A 19416-nucleotide genomic window follows, 5' to 3' on the forward strand; every position below is an offset into this window, starting at 1 on the left:
TCAACGGAACCCTCATAGTCGCCGTGTGGATTGCTGTGAAGCAAATGCGATGTATGGTTTCTGTGAAGCGGTCGGTCGGCAGATAATTATTACTGCTATGAGCAAGATACACAAATGTTGGAACCTGTACCGTTTTTGTTAGCATTCGATTTCGATACCTACCTACACATCCGCTGAAAATTCAATTACATTCGGGCAAATTTTCAGGTCACGTCGAGCAGGTACGTAAGGTATGTAATAATGATGTGTATTTCAAATAAGACGAAATCAATTTGGAAATTTACTTACAAATGTTGTATCCATAGTAACTGAACGTAATAGTCCCAAACGGAATCTGAACTAAAACTTCTCTAGGTAAAGTTTCAGGATGCTCGGTTAGTATAAATTTAGTGAAGCACATCCTAATAATAATTTGCCGAGGGCGTGTCAACTCACCCTAAAACCACCATATCATATAAGTTTACCTGTAATGTTATTCATGAGCGTTGCTTTCTCCTAAACCGCAAACCTAGAAAGGTATCACACATACACATGATTTAATAATTCAATGAAGTGTAATATTATCCTTCACTGACCACTCCTGCTACCCTATTATTAAGTATTTATGTTATCAAGTCAGGAAAATTATTCAAAGAATATTATACTGGAAAATGTAAAACCTGCATCAGGGATTAACATTACGCAATTTTTTTTTTACAAATTATGTAAAAGTACCGGAAATTGAATTTCAAAGGTAAAAGTCGGTGATCAATTTCTTGCTTTTGGGATGTTTAGTCCCAAGCTAATTTACAGTAACATTGAAGTTTACCCAAATTACTTAGAGAATTAGGTTCCTAATCTACAGCATTTTCGTTCAATCAATATAGTTTCGATAAGTGATCGAGTATATTCTGTGAACTTCCGAGTGAACTCCGAGTCGTGAAACTTCCGTGATTCTAAAATTCAAGAAACTATTTGCCTATTTTAAAATTAAACGCAGTAACTTTCTAATACTTCACAAATGAGTTTTTAAAAGTAATAACTACCCAATCAGTATTACCTGAATTATTAAATATTATTCGTTGTACAATTGAATTCATAATTAATTTAAAATAAAATAGGAGGAATATTTTTATCGATCAATACCCATTGATTTAATAGCAGAATGCTTTTACGTTTTTAATATTTGAAACTTTTTAAGCACTTAATAATGGCGTATTTTTAATATTAATGTCTGCGTATAATTACTAAAGTGTACCTCCACAGCCTCCGTACTCTCGAGGATTAAAGCGCCTAGGATTTCTGGTGTGTTTTCCGGTAGAATTTTCTACGCGTCATAAACTGTCATTACACGGTTTTTGCGTCTAGAATATACCAACACGCCAAACACATGAATTTTTAATGTCCTGAAAGTTTACAAACTTTTAATGTATCACAGCCATCAACATCAAAAATGGGTTAAGTAGAAATTCATACTTTGTTTGCATTCTTATCTGAATAGTTTTCATTCGTGAAAACTCGTTACCTCATAGAGTTGTGCTAGGCAATTATTCAAAAAGCAATTGGAAGAGTGGAGAATCAGCAAGAATGCTGAAAACCTGTAAAATTAATAATAATAATTGATTACGGCGTTGTTCGGCGGAATACCATAAAAACAAAAAAAAACAACAGTTTGTTGGACGTCATAAATCGTAAAGAGGTCAGTTTCCTTCGGCTCTAGGGATAGATCTGTTTCAATGTAATTTAAAATCAGAATAAATCGGCCGCTGCGAAATAGCCAGCACTACACGTGTTGCGAAACGTGAAATCAGCGAAATAGAGAGAGCCGAATTCGTGACAAGGGCATGGAAGTGGTTTCTCAAAGCTCATCTAATAAATCCGTCTCAGGTCTCATCATTCGTCTTCAATAAAAATTTAAGTTCATACGATAACATAAAAAGTAAATTAAGGGTTGATACAATATCTAAGCTAAGATTTGGACCAGAAGCATACGGTATCAACTTAAGGGACGTTTTCGTATTCGCTTTTAATAATATTTTCGGGCTCTTAGTTCTTCTTCGCAATTTTTAAGCTGGGGGTGGCGTTGACGTTATGAGACGGAAAGAAAATATGTAACTCAGACATCGTACGAATTCCTTTTAAATTCCTAATGGAGTGGAGTTTTGGCGCGAGCATACACAGACATTAAATATAGACTTACATATACATATAACTAAGAGATTTGAGTTTCCAAAACTTCAGTTTTGTTGGCGTAATTTATCAGTTTAAACCTTTTAACTATTTGACATTTAGTTTACAAAAGCAGTTACGAAGATTGAACGAGCTCCAATCTATAAATCGGCCGTTAGTTTTCATGAATTCAGTGTCTTTGTGTTTCCAGAAATTAAACCAAGATTTAACTTGAACAGTGCAAATGTGCCAAGATTCAAAGAAAGATTTTCATTTGTAATAAAATAATAATCAAGTAAAGTTCTTCCCTGGGAGGGATCCGAATGCTGTTGAAATAATTATAGCAGAGCCAAATTAAATCTGAATAATTATTAAACTCGTGCATAATTTTGATAGCGGGTAACTTCGGGTACATGTCTTTAGGAATGTAGCTCCTCTTGACAAGCTTGAAATCTATAGAGACCCTGTTTAAACAAAGTAAAGAGATGGTACATATCGAGATGGTGTTGTTGGTTGATTAATGTGATCAGGTGGGTGGTTTACAAACCGAGTGACGTGATACAACCTGAATGTTTAGTTTAGCTAGTTGATGTTAGTGTGTATAATTGGCCGGGTCGCGAACTGCTTGATGCCCGGGCTGATCTGCGATCCGGAGGCGGTTGACGTCAAGCAGGTCCGCCGCCACCATCCTCCCACCTCACCGGAGACTTTCGTCATTTCGCCCCACTCAACCGGCAAATATCCCCATTTTATTTGTATATGCGCTGTATTTTCATATACCTGGTTTGGTTCGACTTGACACGCTTTCAACCTCTAACCAGCTTTTGAGGTTTCTTGTAAGTTTCTGAATGCCGTATTCATGAAGACTGTTTTTTGTACAGAAGAACTTAATGTATGAATTTATGAATGTAAATTGACGAAATTTTGAAATGTAAATCAAATATGGAATATTACTCGCATTAGAGAACACCATCAAGTATTACCATCGAAAGACATTTTTGTACAAAAAACTGATTAAAACCCTATCTAACTATTTTCTATATTCATCAAAAATTAAGAGTTCTATGTCAAAGAAATTTCTTTGGATTATTCATTATTAAGAGTAAAGCAATAATGCATTAAAAGAGGCAATACTGCTAAAAATCCATTTTTGCTTTCACTGGGAAAACGCTGTACTACTAGTAGAGATTTATTTCACGCATTTCAGTATTTATTTGTTTGTTTTAATATGAGTTGGTAAGCTTCGCCTATTGAAAAGACGCTATTATTGTGTAAAAATTTTAATAAATCTAAAATCCCAAAATGTATCCCGGCGCATCCACCAAAGTTTATAACTAAAATTCTGTTCCTCACGCGGAAACTCACGATAAATTGAAAATTTTTATTGTTTCGCTTGTACTATACAAGAAAGTCGAGTAGGTACACATAAATAAAATTTTATGACCGCAAAGTAGTAAGTCTTTGTGTTGGAAGAAATATGAAAAATTAAGTAAGCTAAGTTATTACATAAATGCGTATATTTGTCGACTCCAAATTTTTCAATGTATTTGAGATTTCACATCGAGTCCCAATTTAAGAGCAGAATTTCAATTTTCCTTTCCATTATTAAAAGTTCAATAATACTAACTTATTCGTTGAACTGCTCTGTTTGAAAGAGCTTTTTCCTGAAAGCATCAGACCCTTTTGAGGTTCAACTATTAGTCAAAAACGGGTCGATAACGCTCTGTAAATCAGATTCATCTGGATAAAATTAAATAACTCGCCACCTTTCCTTGCACCTGGAAATCCCGGAAAACGAGAAAACGAACCGGATCTGTGTAAGGATACTACGGAAGTGATGGTTGCCTGCTCTAAATTACCGCTTGACGAGTAGTTTGCTCCATTTTGTTGTTGAAGTGACATTCGATTTCTTTGGAAAGGTTTTCAGATCAAAGAAAACTTTTATTTAATGGTAGCATGGTTTTTTCAGGTTAATTATTTATTTTATCAATCAGTAGGACTGGTTGTTTGGTGTCTGAAGGTAAATTGATGATAATTGTGTATACGTCAAATGCAGAGGACTTTCTCGGTTTTGATAAAAAGGCAATTTACCGCAACAAAGCAGATTAAAAGATTTTTTACCCTTGTGATCTTTTAAAGGACTCGAACAATGAAGAGTTAAATAACGAGAGCTTGCTTTCGAGTTTTTTATTGGTTAGATCTGTGGATTATACGTGATGTACTTTTGTATTAAGTAGCTTTACTAAAATTAAAGTTGCCTGGAAAAAGAATTAACTTACTACCGATTTTTCATTAAGTATTAATTTTACAGTTTATAAAATACTTATTAAAATGTCTGAAATAATTTATAACTAAAGTAATACGGATCTAATTATTATAATGTTTGTGGATAAAGCGAGTTATCGATGCCTAGCCCTTGTTCTGAGAATGCTAAATTTAGGGCGTTACAGTATCGATTTAGCGATGAAGTTCCAATTTCTTCGATACTCAATGGGTTTTAAATATATTTCTGTCCAGTCTAGTGTTATAAATATGATATAAAAAAAAAACAAGAACAAGATACTAACTAATAATTCAGTTGTGAAAAATACAGGAGATATTCTGTAATTAATGTTAGATGTAACGGAAGAGAGATATGATTTGTCTCCAGTTAGTGGCAGTTGAAAAAAGTCAAAGTAAAATGACAAATTGGTGGTTTAAGTCGACACCTTAGAGTTTTTCAAGTATCTAAAACAGCTCTATAAAATTACAGAACTTACAGTTGAGATCCTCGTCTCCTCGTCCGCCTGTCATCTTCAGGCGCTACTAAAGTCACGGGAGCGGTTTCAGGACTAGGTGGACTAGTAGTTTCTGTTGCAGGTACTCTAAACGACGGTCGTCTACCAACAGATGTAGGAGCGGTAACAGTACTTAGACCCGGCACTGCATACACATCGTAAGCTGAAGCTCTTCTCGGCATAGGTGGTGGTAAACCCAACCCGGTGTCACCTGTTGTCGATGGTGTGAGATTATTCTTCACTTCATCATCATAACTGTGTTGTCTAGCTACTCGAGAACCTCTACGTGATCGTGGAGCTTGAATTATGGGGGCTGTTTCACGAGGAGGGCTATTTTGGCGACTGCACGCTGTGCTGCGACCACCGCGCTTAGTCCAGTCAGGGTCGGGAGTTTTGGAACCGCCACCTTTTAGCTAAAAAAAATGTTTCGAATTAATTTAATTTGGGTTATTCTGTTTACGCCTATTATTATAATGGGAGTTTTAGATATACAGATATTTACATTCAACCACATGATTCAATTACGAACTTCAAGTCTCTGTGTATTGCTTTGTCCACAATGTTAAAAGATACTTCGCTGTTTATTCATATGCATGCAGCTGACGTCGTTATGTTGCGTTGTCAGGACTGCGAATTCAAAATTAGAGCCCTTTACATGCACTATATTTAATATGCATTTGAAGAGATGGTGGTTGCTTTGTAGCAAGATCATTTCTTTACCAACTATGTAAATGCGAAATTTCCGCGGAGTAAATAAAATATGTCTCGTCTTATAACTCCTGTTAATAAAGCCAAAGAAGGCTAGTTTTATGTGTGTGGAAGTTGATGTCACTTCCTTTAATGTTAGTAAGGAAGAACAACAGTCCATTATGGAATTACATTCACCTTTTCCAGTTCCTTGAGCGAAGCAGGGGACACATCCGAGTGCCTTCTAAGTTCCGGGCTACGAGGTGGTGCTAAACCGCTCCCCAATCCCGCCGATAGACCACCCCCTGTTCCAAGCCGCGCCTCAGAATGCCTTCTCTGTAATTCTTGTATTGGAATGTCCAACAAACTCTCCGATGAGTCTTGAGCCAATGCCGCCCTCGATTGCAATTTCCTACAAGAGCAAATATGTTAATCCAACCCTTAGCTTCACAACAACCCAATCAATCACATGATTAACTTCCCGTAGAGTTCACAGGCTTTTTTGTCTAGTTAAAGGGCAATAACTTGATGAGGTTTATTAATAGAGCCTGTACAAACTACACAACAAAGCGCAACAATTTATTTTTTTACTGAAAAAGTTTCATATTATAAACACGTTTAATTTATAAAAAATCTAACCTTCTACATACGCTGCAGGTCCAGTTCGCAGGGTCTTCGTCTTCGGCTAGTTTACTATAGCTGGCGCAATCCTCACATACACGCTGTGTACATTCGGCACACGTTCTGCTGAAGTCGTCGGGTTTGAAAGCCTTCAGGCACACCCGGCACGCTCCCGCTCTGCTGGGGGGTTTACCAGGCTCCGGTTTCGCCACGGGAGGAGTTGGAGGTGCTGTTGTAACGGGCGGTTTTTCTTCGACGGGGGCTGGCGGCTCGATATCGGGTATTAATGACGGTCTTGGAGACATTTTCGTCACTAAAATTTCGACACAATTTAATTTAAAGTGTGCTAATATAGTAAGTTTTGAACAAAAAATCGTAATATCAGCTGATTTATTAAACAAAGTTTTTAAGTAAGCACCTCCGCAATGCACTCTTATTTTGTGTAGCTATTTTCATTCAGATTTATTATGCCGCAAAAGTAGTTTTATTAATTAAGAAGTCTTCGCAGATTTTTGCTTTCTTTTTGTTTCCTGTTCTCTTTCCAACGAACTTTTATTTGCTCTTTGCGCTTTTTAGGAACTAATTGGATAATTAAAAAAGTTAAAAATCAGCAAATATTTAAAAACAAAAATTATTATTCGAAAACATTTTCTATAGATTCTACTTTACTCAACTCCAAATAAATTAAAAAATTTTCAGCCACCCTAAGTCTGGTCGTAATTTATGAAATATGACTTTCCCGTGATTTTAACAGCTGAAACTTTTGTTCTGTCGTTTCTATTTTTATTCCTTCCGCATAGAAATTATTTGTACGTGTTAAAGCTTTTCACGCTAAATTAATTCTCGAACATTTGTCTGTGTGCACCCTGCATAAAATATCCCCGCGCCCACGTTCCGGGTCTTACAAAGAAAGTAAAGTTATTTAGCCTTTTAAAAAGTTAGAAAAATCTTCGCCAGGAAAGTTTTTATAGCCAGATGCATTCTCTCATTAAAATTAAACTAAATAAATATTTATGATACTGACGGGTGATACGGAATAAATTTCATTTTGTGCTTTTTGGAGTTGTCCGTTGGTGAAGTGCACGAAGCTATTTAACGTTTGCTACTTCGGTAAGTTCAGTGAATTTGAAATTAAGAAATTCTTGAGATCTGTTTAACTTTGGGATCTAATTATTTTTACGAATGAAAAGTAGTTGGAAACTGTTTTGATCCTTTGCTGTGTTAATTAGAAATGTAATAAAAGTCATGTACTAACTTTTGCAGATTACTACTTTTAGGTAGCAGCATCATAGAATTTTAGAACAGTTGACATCTAATAACGCTTAGCGTCGGCGTGTAATTACATTTTGCCTTAATTACATGTCAGTGTATTCTCGCCCACATTAACAATGTTAGCGTTTATTGAATTTTTTAACTTCATTTTGATTATCGGACATGTTTTATATCAACAAGTGGTGTCGCCTGAATAATTTATTCTTTAAAGTAGAAGGTTAGACGAAGGGAGTATTATTTATAATGAGCTCATGGTATGCATTTTCAATACAACAGCAAAACCATCAGGCGTCATAATAAATAGACCCAAGTCACGCAACCCTGAACTTCATGACTTCACCGACGATTTTAATAATGGATACTCGGGAAATTTAGATGTATTCCTTTTTCATTATACGTTAATTTTACTTGAAAACTTGTTTTTATGCTAATTTAAATTGCTGATAAATCGATGACGACGTTTCTTCTTTTTACTTTATTCATTGTTCGTTTAGGCGTTTACAGGTGTTGGCAGTTTGGGATAAAAAGTAACGATATTATGTTGTACTTACAAGCAAACTGGTATGTTTCAAATTTTCGTTATTGTACTTGACGTTTAGACGGAATTTATGTTGGAGTAATTTAATTTCTGAACATCCTTAGGAATTATTTTCAAACTTAAGTTGTGCTTGCTAGCAAAATATTTGGTATTTTTTAGCAGCATGTGGAAGGAAAATCTAATTTTTTTAGTGGGATGTTGAAAATGTGGTTAGAAACGATGGTGTAGACGGTTATGTTCGACGACTTGGCTGGACGATATCGAAAGTGTTCAAGCCTTCAACTAGATTAAAAGTAAAGCTAAAACTTTCAAAGTATTGTTGGATTTCTTATTTCAGTATTATATAAGATTCAATACCAAATAATGATAAAGTGAAAAATGTCATTATGTTGACTGTTTACAAACTGTGAAAATAAATTATCTCTTTTAAAAGAAAATAAAGAAAAGCTTGCTTTGGGTTGTCTATATTTAGCTAAACATTTAGTGAGGATTATAACAAACGTCATGTCACGTCAATCTCTCGAAATCGGCAATGTGCATTTGCACTCGAAATAGACATATTATTTTGTCTACAATCAGTCTTTCTACAATCGAAAAAAAAATTCGCGAGCGAGCGTTTCTTCAATTTTGTCGCGCTAGAGCGACAAAGTGACAGTACTTACTCGTAAAACGTCAACTTTGCGTTGTCAAACACGAGCGCGATTGCCTACTTTCTATATCGATTGTAGAAAAAATAAAATATTATTTAATTTTTCACCTTTATTACATTATTGCCAAATCACAGTAAAACGATATTTTGAGTATTAAAAGTGATTATTTTATTAAAACTTTTCTCACGCGTAGTTAATTTGACGAGAATTATTAATTAAATTTGTTTTTTTCTCGATTTTTTTGTTATTTTAAATACATGATAATACACCTCCGTCCATTTAATTTTTAATTGAATTTGTTCAGTATCACGCAGCAGATTTTCGCCTCCACATTTTCAGTAATGAAATATTTCAAATATTAGGGATTACAGTAAAGGTAAATTTGATACTATAAATAGCAGCAGTATAAAATCACATATTGGCATTTTGGTTTTGTTTGATGAAATAGCAAAACAGATCAATAAAGTTTCAATTTTAACTAAAAACAGCGTTTGTAAATTATGAGAGGGCAAATGACTGCAAAGGATTTATTTCGAGTAACTAAATTTGTGTTTCTTAAGACAAGTTTCTCCTTCATTTCAAACAAGACAGTTTTGGATTTGGTTTAAATTGCTCTATTTTACTGTACCCTGAATGGGGCAACAGGTGTGTATATTTTCCAATTCAGACTATAATTCCAACACCACCACTATAATCACTTCTTAAATATTACAACAGTCTCAGTGACAACCTTGCTATCTAAATTGTCGTTATTCCCTACAAAAGATTGGTTGCTTTTGAATAAACAAAGTCAGCAACTTGTCTGTGACATGATTTATGGCATCCACCTTTATTGGTATGACAGTGAAGCCGTAAGAAAAGTAGTTTGAACAAATTACTGGTTTTATGGTTGTATTACTGTTATCATCAAGACTTGTCCTCTTTGTCGATATTTTTGAGTTTTATCACAAAATTTTCGTACTTTAGCACCTACGTGAACAATAACAAAACATTCTCTGTTTGACATGATGAACATAATACATTCTCATATGAGATTCTTTTTGGAATCTAAAGTTCTCATCGATGGTTTAGTGTTGGAGATGTGAGAGTGACTGTTTCCTCGGAGATCACTTTCTTATTTTCCGGGATAAGCTAGTTCAATGAGTGCCCCCGATTTCCTATTTACACAAGGCGATGGATAATCGATAAACTCTCCACCGACCTGCTCGTAAAATTATAACCCATAACATAACTTAGTTTGATGTGAAAGTAAGCAATAAATTTCCGTACATTACCCAGCTAAATACGTCTGCTTCTGAAAACAGATACAGAGTGATATATTTTGTTGATATCGGAGGGTGGATATCCTATCCACCCGAAACTGTTTAAACTTTAAGAGGGGTAGCTGGTCGAACTTTTCTACCTTTCTATATAAATATTTATTCTCAAAATCAAAAATAGATTAAGAGAGACCCTGTTGTACCCGAAAAACCCTCTTTAGTTTTGAAACAAAATACTCATTTTTATCTCTCTGTTAAATTATGGATTCTCCGAATTTCATGAATATATTGGAATCTCCTTAGTTTTAAAATTAATTTCCTCGTCTCATCAAGATACAATCGCAACGACCCAACTTCCTATTGCTAAATAAAAAAGTTGTGAAGTATTTAGCGAACTTTGTTCACTTTCCGAAAACTGCCAGATGGAACATCCACTCTCAACTTGAAGTTTTAGTACCCGATCTGTAATACTATCAAGTGAATCGTCCTAAATGCAGGAAGTCGGAACATGTAGGTTTCTTTTCTGAAGTTGCCGATCTGTTTTAATACATACCTTTATCTTGGGCCGTCAAAAGAGAGGAAGAAAGTGTTTGTCTCAATTTTCCAAATGTTGTGCCTCCGTCGGCTGGCTCGGCGGCGGTATTTCCAGCTCCGGGCTCGGCCGCCACCATCTGTAAGTGTATTGAATTAGTTACAGATTGTTAAATGTTGTATTTTTGGGCCGCCCAATTGCAGCGATTACGATTATAGTCACTATAAAATATTCACGGAGAATATTGATTTGTGCATTAGCAGGCGATAATTAATTTTCAATTTATCTACTGTTGGTGACTCACCAATTAGTTTTACCCAAAAATGACGATATATTTATGAAGTCATCTTCTCATTAAAAATCTGGAAAGGTAAAGGGATGCAAGTGACAGCCCGGAAATTCAGAAAACAAATTGGATTTTCTCGGGTGTAAAAGGAATATTACATCTCTGAATGTACATTTGTAACTGTCTCATAAGAACACTTCGATTGTAATGAAAATATCTTCTTCCGATTTTTCGTATTGACCTCTTAAAAACCAAGCATAATTAATTTTTCAAGTTGCCATTGTCTTTCTGCACCACGTCGAGGACATTACTCTGACAAAATGAAGTCAGCGCAAACACTTCTTGGAACGAATGGCGTCAATTTGCAAGGAACGGGTATAACAGGTAACACATTGTCTTCACTAATTCAGAGTTACGATAAGTGAAGAAATGAAAAAAAAATCAGTAAAATATGTCATTTTCAATTTAGAACTTGTGACGTTTTGAGAAATTTATGGTTGGTTGTAATTCCGTGAAGCGGATCGAGACAAACTCCCTAAAATCCCGGGATAGGACCCTAGCTTCGCTATCACGTATTCTAGCGCTGTAGCGTGGTCTCATATTTTTACATATTTATGTCAAAAGGTTAAAGAGAGTGTGGAAATCTTTTACCCTCCATTTGCGTTATGGTGATTCCAGAATGGAGAACACATTTGTCTTAAATCAATTGTATTTTTTGATTTTATCAGATCACCATTCCGATAGACTTAAATTTAGTGCATTAAAAGAATAGTTTCATGGAAACGTTCAATTCTTCGCCTTCCATTTAGATGGATATCAAAGGATTTATATTTCAAGTAAAATTATTTATGGTATAATCGTTGTCGCTAAATTGGCTATTGATTACGCAATAAATGCTTTTCTCCCTATTGTTTTTAGCAAATAAATGTATTGAATTGATCTGTTGAAAACACGCCATTTTTTTCCAGACTTTTATTACATTCTTCTTCAATCTGCTTTTAAAACATTGACGTTGTTGTCAAAGCAATGATGAACTGTGCGAAAGTAATTAATTCTACATTTAATGTAATGTTCATCATTCTCAAATGATAAATGATTCGACTCGATTACTCTCAACCCAAAAGGGCGATTAGCAAGACGTAACAACTTATAGAAGCTGGAGTTAAATTTGTTTTGAAACACAGCTGTAGTGTAGTGATTATTTCAAACAGATTATGAAAAATGATATGATGTGGTTTGCAGTCATGGAAAGATCTAGAAATATTTGCGCTAAAAAGGGAAACTGAATTATTAATATATTAGCATATGTATTTTACATATCTTTCCATGAATATCATTTGGTACAAAACAAATTTATGCGAAGTAAAAGAGAGAACATCATATTAACAAGAATTCATGTTGGCTGTCAGGGCTCTCAACACAGTGATTTAAAAACTGATATTTGGACACGTCTGAAAAAAGATTACACCAATGTTTCCAAATTAATTTATTGCCGTGTTAAAACACGCATGTAACACGCATCAGAAAAATCTAAAACCTAAAAATCGCTGAAATCTGCTTTTTTGCATGTACCGACTCTTTTTTTATTTACTCGTACACTTTTAAATGTTCGTTCCGGGATTACTTCATGAAATGCGACTGAAAGTTAAATCGGACGGTTTTTCAGTAAAGAGAAAGGTAAATAGGGGATGTTTTAAAACTTAAATTAAGGAATCGTTATTGAGACCCTGGAATTGAAACGCGTAAAAAGTTTATATTGTAGAAGTTTTAACTATGGGCATTGTGGAGTCCTGATTCTACCTTTATTTTTTCAAATAAAAGTTATGTATCAATAAAGTAAACATACTTGATGATACGTATAATTATAAACATCTGCAAGCTTAATAGAGCAGTAAAAAGTTAAATTTTACCTCTTTAAAAAAATAAAATATCTTAGTTGTACGTGAGGATACTTTAAAGCCTCTGTTATATTAAGCATGATTGCATCTTTTACATTAAATTTATAAGAGTTTCTTAACTAAGATTACCATCTATTGCACTGTGCACTGCCTTCATTTCCAGTGGAATTGTTAGAACTAGATCACAATTCTCGAGGAATTAAAGTGGATCAGTCTTGATGTGGTGATCAAGTGTGTCTTGCAGTATCTTCAAGGTTCTTTGGATTTCGTAAAAGACTGGAAGCATTTACAGGTCTTTGCGCATGTTACTGTTTTACGGATGGGTAACAATGTTCTTCAGAATTTGTTTCTAAAACGCTGGATCTTGTGGTCTAATGTTGATTTAAACAATAATTTATACACAAGTAAATTTTAACAATATCCAAATTTTAAAATTTAGATTTAGATTGAAATTTTGGGTTTCAGATTTTCTCTTGGTTAGATTAAAAAATTTTTAGTTGAATTTGTAACATTCTCATGTTTTCAGGCTCTTTTAGACTCTAAATGTGTTGTTAGGTTCTTAAGTTCCTAGATCAAGATCTGAATTAAATATTCGATTTTTGTATATTTTAAGTTGTAAAGTTTTCAATTATTAAGAATTAATTTTTTTGGTTAGAATACTAAAAATCTAGCAAGATAAAACTGTGAATTAAAAGTCTGAGAGCCAAAAATCTAAAAACTGTGATGTATGTGCCATACAAACTAAAGCATAAAAACTTATAAGATCTAAAATTCTGACAATATGAGAGTCTTAACGACCCAAAAACCACAATATTTACAATGGCAATTGAAAAAAAATTGAGAATTTGTGAAATATAAGAAAAAATAAAGTCTTTTCTACATTTATATTGTAGGTGTTTTTTTTTAAATATTCTTTGTCGGACGATTCGTTGTTCAGTGTATTGAACCATGTTATTTGGTCAATTTTTATCTGTTGGCGCTTTGGTTATTTCTCATCGTTTCCTCTCTTCCACCAATGTTTGATTTCGTGCGGAGAGTTTCCAATCGTTTTCCTTTTGATTTCTCTGGTGATTTGCTTAATTGCTTGTTGAAGCTTTTGAATCCAACTCTTTATTGATGGTTGCTGGTACTCGCAGTCTGTACTTTGGTTCTTTTGAAATCTTTTCAGTTTTCAGTCTTATTAGCTAAGGATGGTCCTTATTTTAATAAATTAGTTATTAAATAAATTCGATGACATATTTGCGTTAAATTAATATTTTTATGCACAACGCTATAGAAATGCAAGTCTTATTGTTAGTTACCGTTGTTGAAAATTTAACTTTACACGTACGGGCTGTAGTTTAACGGGCCGTAAAAACTAACGAAAGCTTACCTGCAACAAAACAATAATGAAAAGGGCTTGATAACTACATATGTATTAGGTCAATCAAATCAATTTCCAACAATTGTCAAAATTGTCAAAGACTTTATAATTTTTTTTTTTAGGTTTTTTTTAATAAAATGCGTTATGTATAAAAATGTTGTACCTACATTTGTATCTTAGACCAAAAGATTGACTTTTTCAACCCCCTATAGGTAAATAATTATTAGAATCACAAAAAAAAATTAAAGCAAATGCCAAGCATTAATTTAACATTTCATTTCCGGTAACACTAAGCCCTTCATTGTTGACGAGTGTTATGATTAAACAGATATAATTTACTGAAATTGATTATTGTGATGGTTTATTTGTGACTGAATATTTGGATATTACGTCAAATTAAATTAATGGTTTCTGCATTCTATAGGAGTTAAATTTAATGATGGCTCTTAAATTTAGTCGTTGCTTTGCACTGTAAAAAAATCTTGTTTTGCAAAATGGTGGATGCGCCGGGTGAATTTTGCATCACATTTATAAATAATTGAAAGAAAGTTATTCGGGAGCCATTGCGGTCGTACTACATTTACGTTTAATAAAATTTAATTTTGCAAACCAGTTTTGCAGAATATAGTCTCGGGAAAAATAACTTAAACTGTAAAATTGTCACAATTTTATTATCTTTTATGCGGCTGCATTATTTCAATTTTTTTATAAAAATGCTTACTTTTATTCATAAAATTTCAAGCAAATTCTAGTAGCTTTTTCGTTGAAATATTTTTTATAGTTATTTTTTGCAGTTTTAATAATGTCGGGGGTACAAAACAAAGCCGCTTTTAACCACAGGAACGCGTTTGTACTCAAAGTATTATTGGTATCCGCACAGAAAGATTTTTCTTTAGAGAAATAAACCATAGCTCGACGAAGAAATGCTACAGTGAACAGAATAAATGCCAACATTATAAAAACTTCAGAGTAGACTCAGATCCGTCTTCATTTTACAGCTGCAAGCTGTAATTATGCCGCATAAAAACTTACATTAACTAAGTAACTGTTTCAGAGATGCGAATTCACAGCTTTGAAAGAAAATAGACACGTTTGCGCTCAACAGGACGCTTCGTTTTTATTAACTAATGGCACGCTCCGCTGCAGCACCATCAATAGGGAATTTCGCGATTTTAGCCAAAGGTAGGGCTACGTTATTAAATTTTATCGTGATAATTGTAAGCTTTTACGATCATAGCTGCCTATAATAAATTACGGGAGGACCTGATGGGGTTGCAATTTGTCTCTAATTCACATACTCATACTTGAAATGGGAGAAATGAAACGATTTAATTAAAAATAAATTTTAGCAGAATTACCAGTGGACACCTCAAAGGGAAGTTTATTTATTTAAGGGTTGATATGGTAAATTCGACCTGTGTTGGACGATTTCCTTCGGCACCGTTTAACTCACTTCCATTTGGTGAGGTTAGACTGGATGTCATTTAGCTTTGCGACAAAACCTCCAATGAATTAAATTTAACTCTGAAATAAAGTGAACGTTAAGAATTACGAACTTCCACTTTCATGAAACAGTCATGGTTTTAATTATAAAATATTAAAATACTTTTACTGCTGAAGCTGTCGACAGGTAGAGAATTCAACCTGATGTGCGGGAGCGCTAATTAAATTTCAGAACTTTGCAGAACCTATAATAATTTTGATTTTCAAATTAGTTATTACAGTAAATAACCAAATTGCAAGATTAAATTACAACTAATGAAGACCCCCAAGTTTCGACAAAATTGAGAAAATTAAAAAAATTCACTTTCGCATTTCTATCATTTCATGATTAATTACCGGACCAACTGAGACGTTAACGTCGATATTTTCAGCAGTTTTGAAGGTTTTTTAAGCTGGGGTGAAGAACAAAATTAATGAAGCGTTTCACGGAGATTTCGTGTTGCTTGCATTAAGTTCTTTCAAACATAAACTTTGCTTATACGGCGCAATAAAATCAACTTTACCACTAATAAATGCTTCGATATAACAAAAAAACTTTGAGTCGGTAGATTATCAAAAACGAATGAGTGCAAAAGGGTGTGGTAAAGATCCTGCACTGAAAGCCTTCTGACGTAAGCAGCTTAACTCTCCTCCCAAAGATTGCATTTGGTATAATCAGCCTTTCAGATTTGACTAGGATGTTAAATGCATCTACAAACAATGCTTCCTACGTTGGCATTTGCTCCCGCTGGAATTGTATGGGGTGCATATGAAAGGCGAATATGGCGGCGTTGAGAGTGTAAAATCTGATAAGTGTATTAAAACTCAAATTAACTAAAACTTATGGCTTTACGAATCTTGCTCTAGCTGAAGAGCAACTTTGTTCAACTTATTATTTATTTAAACGTTGAGTAAGAGTGGTAGACAACTAACTGTAATTATGAAAGATGGAAGATAAAATATAGGGTCGCTTCGAAAGTTTTTATGTTTTAGTTGCTGCTCTCTGAGTTTAATTTTAGGATGTGAAGGGCTTTATACCGCACGTATGCACTTTAGTGTTTCATTTGACGAGAAATTATACATAATTACCTGCGTTTTCAGTCTCAAAATTTTGCGTTAAAAATAACCATATCATAACATTCGTAACAACACAAACTGTATAATTTCTGAAATATTTTGAATATCAACTCATTAAATTAAATTAAATTAAAGTTATTTGGAAACTATTGCACTTGAACTCGCAATTACGGTGCTTATGGTTTGATTGAAGTTGCAGTGGTTGAAGCAAAAAGGCACGTGCTGAAAATGTATCTATTTACTAAAATAGCAATCTAATATCTAATAAATATTTACGCTGTATCCAAATACAAATAATTTTTCTTGCAAAAACTAAGCCTCCACTTCAGCAATATTTTAACTTAAAAATTCTCAAAATTTTTACATCAAAAATTAAATAAAATGTTTTACAAAGTCATAGAGCAGAAAAGGCTGAGATTGTATTGATATAATCGGCAGATTTTTCTAAAGAAGGAATTGCCTCTTTACTTCAATGTTCTAAAAACTACGTATTTTAAAATTAAGTATGTTCTGCCTACTTAATCTTTTTTACACTTACCGGAAAATCTATGTACGATTTTATCACCTTCACTCAGTCATTGGCAAAGCTAAGCATTTCTTCATGGTCCGAAAAAAATAAGAAATGAAATGCCAGTTCACTAAAGACTTTTCGTGTCTTAAAAGATTGATTTTAGTGTGTGTTCAGAAGTGATTTACGGGTAAAGCCGATTGAAGTTCTATACAAAGCGTTCTAGGATAAATGCTCGACTCTTTACATGATACGACGCGACGCAGTAAAAATTTGCAAATGTTTTGAATTTTGTAAATGCATTGTTTAATACCAATAAAAATAGAAAATAGATGCGCTGTTTAATCCTTTTCACTTGTCAGGATTCGATCAGCAGCAGGACAGAAAATAGCATAAAGTGACAAGACGATTGATATGTTCTGCTATTTTATTGGATAATGTGATTGAATAATTTGAAATGCGTACTAATATCAAAAGTAGTAGTAGAATAATACAATCCTTTAAAATTTTAACTCCTTACTAGTAAGAATGTTTTGAAGAGATTTTGTATTTGATTCAGGATGTTGTGATCTTGAAATTAAACGAGCGATATTAGTTTTTCAGGAATAAAAAAAAATAAAAAAAATAAGTACGCTTATGCGACGAAATCATGAAATATTTAGGCCATATAGAACTGTACTAGTTCGTTAATTAGTTTTCAACAATCTTCGATTTAAATGTTTTTTAAATTCGTTCACAAATACTAAACATATTTGACTTTAAAGTCTCAGGTGGGCTCAGTTTATATCTTCTTAACGTTTTTCACTATTAAAATCGAGTACATAATATTCTATTATGATTTCGTATTCTTGTTCATGTAAAAGCTCATTACTTTATTACATATGTAGGTACGTGTTCTTTGGCTATCATGAAATTCAAGATTACGTTGCTGAATACAAATGTGGATTTATTATAATCGGTTTACTTAAATGTATCTCTTTGTAAGTGTATTCTATTTAATTTTAATCATCGTTATAAACTCATTCTGGTGGCACAAGAGTATTTACAGGAAGATATCCAATTATACGGAACTAGTGCAAGCTTTAATTTACTGGGTAAATTGTACACTTCCTCAGATTAATTCAGATAAAAAAAAGGATGAAAGTACGAAAGCTTTTATAAGTCATTTACACTATATCAAAATTAACTTGTTTTTTCTTATTCATCAATTTTAGTGAGAAACAATGATGAAGGAGCCTCATGAAGCCGTGAAATGTGATGTGCCTTTCACGCGCACTCAACAATTTCATGCATTTAGGTCATTGTCAGTGGTGTATTAATCATGTTGGCCCAAAGCCAAAAGCCGGTAAAATCGAATATTCTTAAATTTACATGTCTTCTGTACGTTTATTAGTAGGAATCATGCAAAATCTGAATTTACCAGTTTGTCTAAATATTTCTTTATTTTTATTGCACCCCATGTCGGAAAATGTCAAATTGCATCCAACTTAAAACAACATTTCCTTCCCTCAGGACTTTGCCACTTGTAGCGCACAACCGAAAAGTTATATAATGTTATCTTGATGTGTCATTGCGCTGTCTGCGAATGTACATGTCTGGAAAATATTACTGCTACATCGAAAGGTCAAAGATCTTTCCCAATTTACCTCCTCCATAAATACGAATTTAGACAGGTAAAACGAAAATCTCTTTAGAAAATGTTTTATCGTAAAACCGTTACGTAGTTTTACTTCCTCGTTAAACCTCTTTAAGTGGTTGAAATTTAGCAGGAAAATTATAGCGGATTTAAATTTTAACCAATGTCCCACAAACGAGCCAGATAAAAATTTAGGCAACACTTCGTAATCCCTTTGAGGCTATATATTTAAGGGACATTTAAAGAGGGTAGGAATGTACAAGTCCGATTTCAGAAGCTCCGCATCCGCTCTAAAAAGCCCAGTCACATGTAAATCTTGAAGCCGCGACTTCCAAATGAGCTTACTAAGCAAGTTTCTCGTTGAAGCGAGAAAGCGCCAAGGCGAATAGCTATTGTTGAGCATACGGGGCTGGGGGTGGGTTAATATGTTTTAGTCTGCCCTCGGTCTGCCCTTGTAATTAGCGGGAAAAACTTTCTGAAATATTCAGATAAACGACCACAAAAAGTTTCTTTAAACTGAAAACGACGGTTAATGTTTGGAGTTCGCTCTGCGATGAATTAATCTAAAATTTTATATGCCTACGGTTCACGAGTTTATCTTCGATAACCTCGTTTATTATTCTCTGAAATAAGAATTTTGGTGGAAGAAGAATAGGATCTTGATTTAAATAAATTAAAAATT

General features: G+C 33.8%; 1 protein-coding gene across 2 annotated transcripts in view; it reads right to left on the reverse strand.

Annotated features, from left to right (window-relative positions):
- Fife (regulating synaptic membrane exocytosis protein fife) overlaps positions 1-19416 on the reverse strand; it is a 56630-nt gene that overhangs the window by 22061 nt on the left and 15153 nt on the right. For both annotated transcript variants that reach the window (XM_088050674.1, XM_088050676.1), the window contains exons 3-6: positions 10506-10623; positions 6252-6546; positions 5811-6024; positions 4908-5338 (exon numbers count right to left, since the gene is read on the reverse strand). In XM_088050674.1, coding sequence (XP_087906800.1) covers positions 4908-5338; positions 5811-6024; positions 6252-6546; positions 10506-10623 — 1058 coding nt within the window. The remainder of the gene's footprint in view (positions 1-4907; positions 5339-5810; positions 6025-6251; positions 6547-10505; positions 10624-19416) is intronic.

The sequence above is a fragment of the Gnatocerus cornutus genome, chromosome 2 (assembly GCF_029298725.1).
Source record: "Gnatocerus cornutus isolate USDA-ARS CGAHR chromosome 2, icGnaCorn1.1, whole genome shotgun sequence".
NCBI lineage: Eukaryota > Metazoa > Arthropoda > Insecta > Coleoptera > Tenebrionidae > Gnatocerus > Gnatocerus cornutus.